The following is a 12,652-nucleotide window of genomic DNA, read 5'->3' as shown; positions in this document are numbered from 1 at the left end:
CTTTACCATGTTCTATTGTTTGCTGACTGCATTCCAATATCTCCACAGCAAAATGAGATACTTGCTGAAATCCAGAGACGAGAAGAGGAGAAGCGAGAGGAGAAGAGGAAGAAAGAGATGGCTAAGTTGGTAAGATTTTGTTCTGTGCATCCTGTTATTCAGCATGTCAAAAGAGGCGTCCCAAATTGCGTACTTGCACATAGTGTTAGTATTGTGTTCCAACAAGAAGTGCACTCCAAGTACCCAGATGGTGCACCCGGAATGTTGGACACTTCATGCACTCAACACTCACAGCTTTGCTTTAAGAGCGGAAGAGGGGCGGAGCTACCTGGCACTAAATTTTACACAACACTCTGGTGGACAAGACATCCTACAAATGTCTTTTAAATTTAGCCCACGCTATGCGAAATTCATCATATTCTGGTACATGGATTTGGCATCATTTTGTGCTTCCGGTTAGTTACAAAAAAAAACATTAGTGTTCCATTTGCTAAGATGCCAGCTGTCTAACATTCACACACTAGACTGTACAGTGCATAGTGCACAGTCTGTAGTATGTCATTTGGGCTGCAGCTAATGTTAGTATATAGACTACTGCTTTAGCATGACCGTAACAAAGCACGCTACTTATTCGCTTGTCATTCCCTCATAATTCATCACTTATCACTTGGTATTTTTTTTTTTTGTATATCTACATATTCATTCACATCATCCAGTTGGCCAGTTATGTGGCAGCAGCATGGTACATTTGTGTGAGATCAGCTTCTGCTTCTAAAAATTCAGACCAGTGCAGTGGAACCCGCAAGCATGCCGCTGTTAAAGATACAAAGATCACACTTTTCTCTATATTGATGTCTGATGTGAACATGAACTGAAGTTCTTGACCTGTATCTGCATGATTTGATGCACTGCACTGCTGCCACATGATTGGCTGATTGGACCATTTGGTTGAATGAGCATCTGTGGATGTTTGATGTGAACATTTTAACAGAAGCTCTTCAATATTATTTGCATTATTTTGCATGATGTGCTGCTGCTATTTGAATAATTGCATAAACAGGTGGACAGGTGTTAATAAAGTGGTTGTTGAGTGTATGTGAATAATTTCTGACGAATTTAGAACCATACATTGTTAAACAAATATAAATATATTTATATTTAATATTTGTAAGCTCTCACTGAAAAATTAATGATGTCCAGATGCTTTGTGTGTGTGTAATGAATTCCCAGAGAGAGCCGGGGTGTCTAGCAAAATCGTGCCTCATGTTGCGTTTGTGACAGAAATTCACCCAGGAGTTGACGAACATTTCTACTATAAGACCTTTTGTATTTTCTCTTGGGGTGTTTAAACCCAGACTTGACTGTTAAGAAACAAATGAAAACTTTTGTTTGACAAAAGTCAGTAAGAAAGAGCCAATATGAAAAAGTTTGTATTATTTCTCTGATTGTTAAACTTGCTTGAATGAAAAGAAAAACAAAACTGCAAGACCATTCTATCTACCCGTGGAACGTGGCGCTGACAGCTGAACTTGTTCCTCTTTTAGGAGCGTTTGGAGAGCGAGGCTCAGCCGACTGCAGGAAGCCCAACATCGGGCAGCGTCAGTTCCCCTGTACCTCCCACTGAGACACCAGAGAACAGAAAAGGAGCTTCGAGCAGACGGCGCACCACTTCCAGCAGCAGACACAGGTGTGGGCAAGAGGCCTTTTTTCTTTTTTTCTTTCTTTTTTTAACACTCAGGCTGACTAAATATGGATATAACTTTCTGAGAAGCATTTATCATCTGCCAGTTTAATTACTGACTGTCACTATTTTTATCGTATGAACCTGATAAATTCCCATCTGAATTCCCTGTACGGATGTTCACTGATAAGGCGAGACACGTACAGCGAAGATAATCCAAGTCCTCATGAAGTTCTGCACTTCAGCAACAGTGCCATGGGTGAGCTCCTGGTTCACAGAGGAAAATGTATAGGTAAGATTTCTCAATGTCTTATCGATTCTTTTCGCCAAATTGGTGGATCTTAACGTGACCCAGTTTTAAGGGTGCAAAATTCTCATACATGAAGACACTGAACCTTGTGTCACAGAAATAAATAGGTTCCAATTGATACTACTGTAGTTTGTTAATCCAGTGAGATTTTCATGTCTACATGCAGTGGTTGTTTGAACGTTTGTCAGGTTTGGAGTGAATGCTGCTATGCTAGGGTACAGACTGAAATGTCACCCATGTGCTGTTGAGATTAGGATTAACATGACAGCAATAACAGGACATAGCGCCTCTGGGTTTAACTCTGAATGAACAACAGCAGCCTTATATAATAATAATAATAATAATTATTATTATTATTATTATAATTTCACAGTTTTGATTATTATAAAATGCCACTTAAATCAAGTTTATATGCATAGGGCTAAATTATGTATTTTGTTTTGTAAAAAATCTCTTGTGGCCCCAAGGTTGAGAGTCTGTGTGCTATATCATTATATGCTGCTGTAACAGCAATTTTTCCATTTTGTAGGATTAACAAAGGCTATCAACCTGTTTCTGTCAAGCTATCAAAATGTAACCTATATCAGACATGCAGTGTAATTTTATTGTGTGTGTGTTTAAGGTGAGAGTAAGAGGCTGGGCCGGAGTGTGTATTATGCTCTCAATGCTACCTCGGGAGAGTTTGCTGTTGTATATGAATGGATCCTTCGCTGGAACAAGAAGATTGGAAAATTCTTCACCAGCCAGGAGAAGGAAAAGATAGAAAAATGTAAAAAACAGGTATGGAATGGGTTTTTAAATGAGAAACAATTGTATCATAGTTCTGGTATATTATCTTAGTGAACTACTGTACATATACAGATGTGACCGAATATTCAGACTCCTTACAGCTTTTCAGCCTCTTCCGAATTTATTGAAATGGCAAATCCAGTTCATTTGTTTGGGCTATACACCAAAAACTGGATATAAGGCAAGGGTTTAGGATTTCTGCATTTATTTCCTGCTCTTTACATCTAGATGTATTAAACAACTGAAAACATAGAACTGTGTATCAGACCATACTCTTTTTCGGTGAGCAAAAGTCTAGGAACACATTAGGCTTTTTATAAAGTAAATGACACTAAATATTTGATTACATATCCCATGTTTGCAATATCCCATCTGCAACTTTGTGACTTTGCCAAATTGTTGATTTATTAATTTGTAATGCTTTTCTGGGCTTGTAAAGCAGTTTCTTCCTTTTTTGGGTAGGAACTGGGGTTCTCCCTTGAGTCTTCTCTTCAGGAGTTGAAATGCTGCTCAGTTGAGTTGAGGTCTAATGGTTGGCTTGCCACCCCCCCCCCAATTAATTTTGATGCATTTCTCAGAATGTTCCTATAAACACCTGAATTCATTCTGCTCCTACCGAGCTACATTATCAATAGAGATTAGTGAGAATGTTCCAGAAGCAGCCATGCAAGTCTAAGCCATGATGCTGCACCCACCATGAACTGATCCTTTCTTTCTTCACATGTTTGCTTTTCCAGAGCTTTTGTGTAAAATCTCGGTATTTCTTTGCTAATTCCAATTAGATCTTCTGATTTTTACTTACGATAAGGTTTTGCATCTTGTGGGATATGGCCTCTATATTTCTGCTCTCAAAACCTTCTTTGAGCTGTTGCGTTACCTTCACTCCTGCCCTGTGACTGTTGGTGACAATGTTTGTCATCAGTGTTGTTTTCCCTGGATACCCTGTTTGATGTCTGTTGCTCAGTACACCAGTGGTTTCTTCCTTTTTCAGGACATTTCAGATTGTTGTACTGATGCCCAGTGCTCATGTGAAGCTTCAGATAGATTTTCCCTATTTTCTCAGCTTCAGATTGTCTTGCTTTTCTTCCATAGACAGCTCTCTGATATTTATTTTGGTTTATCCTTTTTAAAAACAAATGCAGGCTTCACACGTAAAACTAAAGGATAAAACGAAGAGATGTTCATAGATGTTTAGAGCTGTTTATTGTTAAACAATCAGTTTAACAGGATATACCTGGAAACACCTGTCAGTCACATGTTCCAGTATAACCAGAAAATTGGGTGGTCTGATAGCAAAAAAGACCAGGAAATACAGGAATGGACTTGCTGTTCATATAGTTTTGGAGTGGACTGTATACACCCCGATCAGCCTTAACATGAGCACTGACCGGTGATGTGAATAACACAGATCTCCTCCTCATGGCACCTGTTAGCGGGTGGGATATATTTTGTCCTCAAAGTTGTTATGGCTAGACTCTCCAAAACTGCAGCTCTTGTGGGGTGCTCCCGGTCTGCAGCGTCAGTATCTATCAAAAGTGGTGCAAGGAAGGAACAGTGGTGAACTTGCGACAGGGTCATGGGCGGCCAGGCACATTGATGCCTGGCAGAGAGCCTCTTTTCGGCTCATTGATGCACATGGGGAGCTGGCTTATGTGGTCCGATCCAACGGACAAGCTACTGTTGCTTAAATTGCTAAAGAAATTGCTGGGAAACCTTGGGTCCTGCCGAACATGTGGATGTTACTTTAACACGTACCACCTACCTAAGCATTGCTGCAGACCATGTATACCCTTTGTTCATAAAATTGTTCAGAAATGGTTTGATGAGCAGTGAAACGAGTTTGAGGTGTTGACTTGGCCTCAAAATTCCCCAGATCTCAATCCAATCGAGGATCCATGGAGACCCCACCTCGCAACTTACAGCACTCAAAGGATCTGCAGCTAACATCTTGCTGCCAGTACCACAGCACACCTTCAAGGATCTAGTGGAGTCCATGCGTTGATGGGTCAGGGCTGTTTTGGCAGCTAAAGGGGTACAACACAATATTAGGCAGGTGGTCATAATGTTATTGCTGATCGGTGTATATAGATATGCTGTAGGTTCAGAAACTCTGTACAGTGTCCATTCACCAAGTGCTCTGTTAGGTTGTGTGAAATACTTTTCTGGGTCTGCCAGTTGACTATTCCTGTTATATTGCAGAAACATATACAGACAGGAACCTAGAGGTTTCTTGATTTATATAATGATCAAGAGTCACATGCTGATCACTTGCTTGCTTTGTTTTTATCTCTGCAGATCCATGGAGCAGAGAGTGAGCTGAACTCACTGCTGAAGCTGGACCACCCCAACCTGGTTCGCTACCAGGCGTTGAGCTACAGTGAGCGTGAGGACTGCCTGGTCGTGGACCTCCTGGCTGAGCATGTACCTGGTAGCAGCCTGGCAGAGAGCCTCTCTTCAGGAACATCACTGCCCCCTGATCAGTTGAGGCACCACGCTGCCCAGCTGCTTGCTGCACTTGACTACCTCCACACCAACTCGGTGGTACACAAGCAGCTGACGGCCTCCTCCGTGCTTCTAGATGCCCAGGGCAATGTGAGACTGGCTGACTACAGCCTGGCTAAACGGTTAGGGGACATGTGCAAAGAGGACATTTTTGAGCAGCCTCACGTTCGCTTCAGCGAGGACACACTGCCCACACGCACCGGCAAGAAAGGGGACATATGGAGTCTCGGGCTGCTTCTCATGGCACTTACTCAGGGACGCGAGGTCAAGGAATACCCTGTGACCGTTCCCTCCAGCCTACCTGCTGATCTTCAGGACTTTCTCAAGAAGTAAGTTCACCATAAACAGTAGTGTCACTCGACCCTTTGTTACTGATGGTTCATTGCCTTATGAGGTAGATTGCAGTAGATACGTCTGAATATGGGTTATCCTCTCAATTACATAATTTAAAGTGTTTAAAACATGAAGGCTGATTGTAATTCCAGCTGATGCGTAAATATCCTGCGATTCTTCTTAGTTCATATGCCCCACCTCCTCACTGTGTTCCTCCCTTAACTTTACTGCTTAGAAACCTTGACTTGCAATAAGACGATAATTCAAAATACCACATTGTTGCTGAGGACTGTGGAGAGATACAGCAAGTATTAATGTAACACTCATCGTAGTGTGAATGAGTAGTGTGTGAATTTGTATATAGTTTACCGAGGACATCCCGTTTTCCAGATCAAATTCACAGGTTTGATCAATAGCTTGTTAATTGCTAAAGGAATGCTTGGTTGTCTATAATTCTGCATTCTGATATCAGTGCTGTGATTTAGTCATCAGTGAAAGCTTTTATTTAAAAAAAGTTCCAAGGTATAAAAATATGGAGTTTTTCATTTCCATCAACCAATCAGTAACCATTTTTCATACCTAAAAAATGTACACAAGCCGTTTTAGCAAAGTAAAGCATAGGCATAGATACATTGGTGCTTGAAAGTTTGTGAACTTTCTATATTTCTGACAAATATGACCCATGACATGACTTCATCAGATTTTAACACGCCTTATAAGTAGACAAATTAAACCCATTCAAACAAATGATGGAAAAATAACTGCAAGTAAACATTTCTGGCAACTGTTGATTAGTCCTGTACAATAGAGGAAATTCTAGCCCATTTCTCAGGGATGTTGGTGGGTTTCCTCACATGAACTGCTTGCTGCAGGTCCTTCCTCAACTTTTCTGTTGGATTCAGATCAGTACTTTGATTTGGCCAGTCCAAAACATTAACTTTGTTCCTCTTTAACCATTCTTTGGTAGATGGACTTGTGTGCTTGGACTCATTTTCTCTGGAGAGTCCTCTGGCTTGTCTACATGATAGCATATAGCTGATGGTGGAGTCATGAACATTAACATTAGTCAAAGTAAGAGATGCCTTTAGTTGCTTAGAATTTACTATCGGTTCTTTTATGACCTAAAAGAATGTTACACATCTTGCTTTTGGAGAGATCTTTGTTGGTGCACCATTCCTGGGGAGGGTAGCAAAGTTCTTAAATCTCCCTTTGTACACATCTGTATACAATCTGTCTAACTGTGGATTAGTGGAGATAGTTTTGTAACCTTTTCCAACCTGATGAGCAACAATATCTCTCTTTCTGTGGTCCTCACAAACCTCCTTTGTTTGTGACACGTCCCAAACACCTGTAGCGAAGATCAGATTTTAATAGATCCCTGTTCTTTAAATAAAACATGGCGCTCACTGACACCTGATTGTTATCCCATTGACTGAAAACAGATGGACTCTAATTTGAACTTTAGATTAACTGCTAATCGTAGAGGTTCATGTACTTTTGCCACTCACAGATATGTAATATTGGCCCATTTTCCTGAATAAATAAATTACCAAATGTAATATTTTTGTCTCCTTTGTTTAATTAGGTTTACTTTGTCTACTTTTAGCACATGGTCTAGATTTAGGATGATGGGTTGGGTCATATTTATACAGAAATAAAATTCTAAAGGGTTCACAAACTTTCAAACACCACTGTACATAGATGTTTGTTACAAAATATGATTATATATATATATATATATATATATATATATATATATATATATATATATATATAAAAACAAACTACTACCGTTACTAACTACTGTTATTGTTTTCCAAGGAGCAAAAGAACAGGACGTACTGACATGTCAGAGTTAGAAAGAAATAATAGAAATAATGATTTTGATGGAAATTATGAATGTTATATATTTCTCCCAAAGTCGCCAGCTATTGTTTGCCATGTATTTTAATTTATTTTAATATTTTTTTTTTTTTTTTGTGCTCAGACCATATCTGACTCCTTAGATTTATTATATTTGATTAACATTTTTATTTTTAATTCTTTTGGAGCACACCAGGGGTTGAGAATGAAAACTGAATTAGCCAGTCCACTCAGCAAGTAAAAGCTCTAGAGTGCTGCTCAAACCCCAGGGTTTGTTTCCTGTAAAGCTAAGTAACTAGGCTACAAAGCGATAGCTAACATTTTATAAAATAACGAGTGAACTAGTTATCCATTCATGAAGACTGATGAGTAAAACAGTCAAGCAGGTCATGAAAAGTCATCAGGCAAACACTGCTGAACATTTAAGCTACCAAGTTGTTTGATGGTTCGGTGCAGATTTTTTTTTTTTGCCTGAAATGCCTTTGATCGATAACCGTTAACTCTGTAAATAAAAAGATCCCAGGCAAACACTCGTGGTCGTTTTTATGTCTGAGTTTCTGACCACATCAGCATTAGCTTTGCTAGTAGATGGCATTTATTAGTGCTGAGTAGCAGTGTGTGTGTCTGTGTGTTTGGCCATGTGGTGCTTGGCCCCCCAGTGTGAGCTGTTGTGCAGGTGTGTTTGCTTTAGTGGTGCTGACTCTGCTGGTTTTCATCAATGACTGGTGTGTCCGTGGTTGTTTGTCCTGCCCCGGCCTGCTTTCAGAGGCATTTAAAGCCTCTGAAAGTCTGAAATGTCAGTCGTGTGTTTGAAAAACATATACAAACTCATGGTTAAAAAATAAAAGAAGATAGAGCTTCATGTTCAGTAGTGAATTTGGGTATATGTGAGTATATGTTTGGGTATATGTTGGGTATATGTGAAAAACATATACAAACTCATGGTTAAAAAATAAAAGAAGATAGAGCTTCATGTTCAGTAGTGAATTTGGGTATATGTGAGGTGATATGTGGTTAATCTTAAACTAGAGAGCTTTAAGAGAGAGGCCATATTTTCTTGAGCAAGAAACTTTTATATTAAAAGTATATTTATATGCTTATAAAGCTCTAAAACTTTGTTGCCCAGAGCCAGTTTTTGGTTGCCTAGAAATAAATATGGTATCTATGGTAACCTAGTAACATTGGTGAATTAGTAAGTTAGTTAAGTCTAGATAATATATGATCATTATCCTCTTCTATGCTCTGTTTGCACCTAGTTGCACACTGTGCACTTTACATGGCTAAGACAACTTCTGTCCTAGCTCTATGGTGTTGTTTGTTGTTTTGTGTTGAACTTGTTGTTGTATGTTTCTGTAGCACCAGGTCCTGGAGAAACGTTGTTTCATTTCACTATGTACTGCGCCAGCTATATGTGGTTGAAATGACAATAAAGCTTCTTGAATCTTGAATCTATTATTGCTTCTAATGTAGCATATTGTGTTTGTACCATTTTCACATCAAACCTAAAAGCTACTGTTTGAATCTGAGTAGTGTTTTAATTTTTGGTGATGGTTACAAGAGAGCTCAATAACGGCTTTATGCTGGGCTTTATTCTGTTCAGTGTTTCCACATACACGCATGTTCCTGATTCGATCACTAATTTACCCACTAGTCTTAATGTTGAGATGCTAGGCTGATGTGTGTAGTGTAGCAGTGTGTTCATGCTCTAATCATGGTGACGTACAGCTTGTTTACACATATGCAAGCCATTTATAAAAAATAAAAAAAAAAATCCTGTTTTTTGGTAAAAGTCACTTAGGAGAGGGTTTTTTTTTTCTGGTTGTTGGATGTACTTGTCCATGAGGTCACATCTGCTCATCTCTGTTTTGTTCATCTGTTTAGACTGAATTTGTGGTCTCTGCTCAAGCTTCATATAGTTTAATCATTGTATATCCAAAAACTGTCAAGCTGTTTATTTATATCCCTGTAACTTAGTGTCAAATTAATTGAATCATTAAAATGAGATTCTTCTTGTTTTATAAATCTCTACTAGAAACACAGAGTGTTTAGGACGAGAACACAGAAAACTCTTTCAGGAGCTTGGTGGAGCTATACAAGTGTGTCTGCAAGTGTGTGTGAGTTTGACTCGGTTTGTTTTGTGCACAGGTGTGTGTGTCTTAATGATGTTGACCGCTGGAACACTCAGCAGCTGCTGGAGCACTCCTTCCTGCGGCCACCCTCACCAAAGAGCCTTCCTCCTTGCCAGGAGTCCAGTCCAGAAGGTACAGCTCTCTTCCATTTTCTCTCACAAGCACACACACACACACATACAAGATAGAAAAATTGTAGGGGATTTGTGGATTATAGTCATCATAGCTGGACTGGTGATTAGACATGGAGTATTCATGTTAAGTACTAGTACAGAGCCAGGCTCATGGTTGAAAATAGTTTTTTTTTAGAATTTTTGCCCTAATCAGCCACGACGCTCGCACCCTCAATTCAAGCCATCCCACTAAATGAGTAGTCCAAAGCATTGAAGATGTTTCTATTCTATTAAGGTTTGACCATCTAATTTTTGGGGTGAGGGAATTGCAAAACATTATTTTTCTTAGTAGTAGGTAGCACTTGCAAGATGGTTAAGAACATTATACAGTATAATGCCTAGTTCATGTAAAAGGTATAATGTTAGCTTACTTTGTACTCACTCAAGCAGGAGACTAGTCGCATGTGTTGCTTGTAGTTTGTCTCTTGTGCCTGGGCATGCCCTTTTATAGTTCTGATGACAAAATAAAAAACACTAAGTAGCTTAATTGCCATCCAAGCTTGATTATTTATTTTTTATGATGTCTCTATTAACCTTTTGAGAGGTCATATATGACAAGATAAGATGAAACCATGGTTCTAAATTTTTCTTTCATTTTTGCTCCGTAAACAGTAAAAGGGGTTTAACTGAATGTAGGGAGTAACAAGTGAGCAAGAAGCAAAAGAAATGCCAGGCCACGTGTGTCACTGGACCGGTCCAAATGCTGTTCTGTCACTCTTACTGCAGTCATTGTGGCTTTATGTCGCAAACATTAATAAAAATCACTTTGCCTGTTGCTCGCTATGGTAAACACAAGGATGGATGAAATAATGCAATCTTTGTTTTGTGAACGTTTCTTGTCAGACTTGGATGTGGATTTTGCGTCTACGGTAATCCCAAGGAATCACCTTCTCAGTGCCCCTTTCAGTACAGTGGTGCAGAAACAGTTCTCCCGTTACTTCATTGAGTTTGAGGAGCTCCAGCTGCTGGGGAAAGGTGCTTTTGGAGCAGTCATCAAGGTGATTTAATTCATCTATGTTGAGAGCATTATTCATTTAAGCCTTTATTTATATTTATTTATGCCTTTTTCTTCATTGGGCTTCCTTTTTCTGTGTTCATTTTGCTATTGTTTATTTGTAGGTCCAAAACAAGTTGGATGGCTGCTACTATGCTGTGAAATGCATCCAGGTGAATCCAGCCAGCAAGCAGTTCCGCCGTATTAAGGGAGAGGTGACCCTCCTCTCACGCCTGAACCATGAGAACATTGTGCGCTACTATAATGCGTGGATTGAGAGACACGAGGCGCCATCAACAGGGGTAGAGAGCAGTGACACCTCCAAGCCAGCCAGCACCCCTGAGATGCCTTCACGTCCCGCTGCTCCGCCTCGCCTCAACGAGCTCGGACTCCTCGACAACGTGGAAGACGACGCACCCCCGCCGGCACTGGCCAGTTCGGTGGAGTGGAGCACATCTCTGGAGAGATCATCCAGCGCCAAGTGCAATGCCACTGACTCCAGCGATGAGGATGATGAAGATGAAGCAGATGTGTTCTGTCCGTCTTTCCTGTAGGTTCCTACACCAGAGTTAGGAATTGCTATAAATATACACACACATAAGCTGAGATTCCCTGAATATATATTTTTTTCCATTTTGAAAAATAGCATTTAAAACCAACATAATGCTCAACTATTTTATTTTAGTTTGATGTTAAAATAATGTCCGGTAGGTGGCAGTGTTGTACTGCGTTAGGTGTACTGCGATCAGGGCTGGACACAGCAGGCACTTGTAATTAAGCCTGTTGGAGCAACATGAACAGCACCAGATCAGTGACTAATCCAGGGTTGGGATAATGATTGGGAGTTTGGTTTTCACATCCCTGATCTGGTCTAACTCTAAACATATGGCTTTCATATTGCTACTTCACTCATATTAAGCCTGAAAGTTGTTCTTTTGGCTCTCTTAAAATTTCCAAGCTATTAAGACATCAGAATAATGTCTGGCTTTGAGGTAAATCCGATTCTGCTTTTTTGACAGTCCGTCTAACAGCGACTCCGAAAGTGACATCATCTTTGGCAACGGTGATGCGAGCAGAGACAGTATTGTCCAGGTTGGTAACCGGCTTCGAAGCTTGTTTATAACAATCCCCAACTTCTTCATCGGTTAATTCACATGATTGTTTCTTTTGGGTTCCACACAGGATGAATTGAGTAAAAGAGAAGGAGTGGACATGGCAGAGAGCTCAATATCCGAAAGACCTCCTCTTATTGCACATTATCTCTACATCCAGGTGAGAGCTTGCAGCCAGTCTGGTGAAGCGTAATGTGATGTGCTTAGTTCTAGCTGTGTTCAACTATGAAACTTATCTAAACACAACCAATAGGAAGAAGGCATAGACTTCATACCAGACAGCTACAAACATAAATACACTATAGAGTTTATCACACTTTAAATAGTTCCCCCTGGGTAATTGTAAACTCCGGGTAAAAGGAATCCTGGGTAATAGTGTTTCATGTTTCACACTGCTCATACTTTACCTAGGGTTAACAATTAATCCTGGCTATTCATAATCTGACATTTCACACTGTACACTCCTTATCCCTGGCTTAACTTTCTTATTTGCATCACTGCAGCATCAACAACCGTGATTGGATAAATGCAGCATGTAACTATTTTAAATAACGGCTTGTCTCACAGTTTCACACCCGTGAGAAAAAATTACACCACATAAATCCTTTTGGCTGTTTTAAACCTCCTGACAAGCACAAACACCAGACAGAATACAAAACTCTGAGTAAAGACTGAGTAGAAAAGCCCTATAGACAACACATAGAAATCTAAATGAATTGTGTTGATTAGGATAAAGTGAAGAACCTGGCCTCTGGCCACCTGGCCT

At 39.9% G+C, this 12,652-nt stretch overlaps 1 protein-coding gene across 2 annotated transcripts in view; it reads left to right on the top strand.

Moving 5' to 3' along the window:
• eif2ak4 (eukaryotic translation initiation factor 2 alpha kinase 4) overlaps positions 1 to 12,652 on the top strand; it is a 47,375-nt gene that overhangs the window by 4,432 nt on the left and 30,291 nt on the right. For both annotated transcript variants that reach the window (XM_058398689.1, XM_058398688.1), the window contains exons 5-14: positions 49 to 129; positions 1,545 to 1,687; positions 1,873 to 1,973; positions 2,614 to 2,771; positions 5,076 to 5,611; positions 9,624 to 9,739; positions 10,624 to 10,778; positions 10,900 to 11,324; positions 11,794 to 11,866; positions 11,957 to 12,046. In XM_058398689.1, coding sequence (XP_058254672.1) covers positions 49 to 129; positions 1,545 to 1,687; positions 1,873 to 1,973; positions 2,614 to 2,771; positions 5,076 to 5,611; positions 9,624 to 9,739; positions 10,624 to 10,778; positions 10,900 to 11,324; positions 11,794 to 11,866; positions 11,957 to 12,046 — 1,878 coding nt within the window. The remainder of the gene's footprint in view (positions 1 to 48; positions 130 to 1,544; positions 1,688 to 1,872; positions 1,974 to 2,613; positions 2,772 to 5,075; positions 5,612 to 9,623; positions 9,740 to 10,623; positions 10,779 to 10,899; positions 11,325 to 11,793; positions 11,867 to 11,956; positions 12,047 to 12,652) is intronic.

This window comes from Hemibagrus wyckioides, linkage group LG09, assembly GCF_019097595.1.
Source record: "Hemibagrus wyckioides isolate EC202008001 linkage group LG09, SWU_Hwy_1.0, whole genome shotgun sequence".
Taxonomy (NCBI): Eukaryota; Metazoa; Chordata; class Actinopteri; order Siluriformes; family Bagridae; genus Hemibagrus; species Hemibagrus wyckioides.
This window is presented reverse-complemented; position numbering and strand designations above follow the sequence as displayed.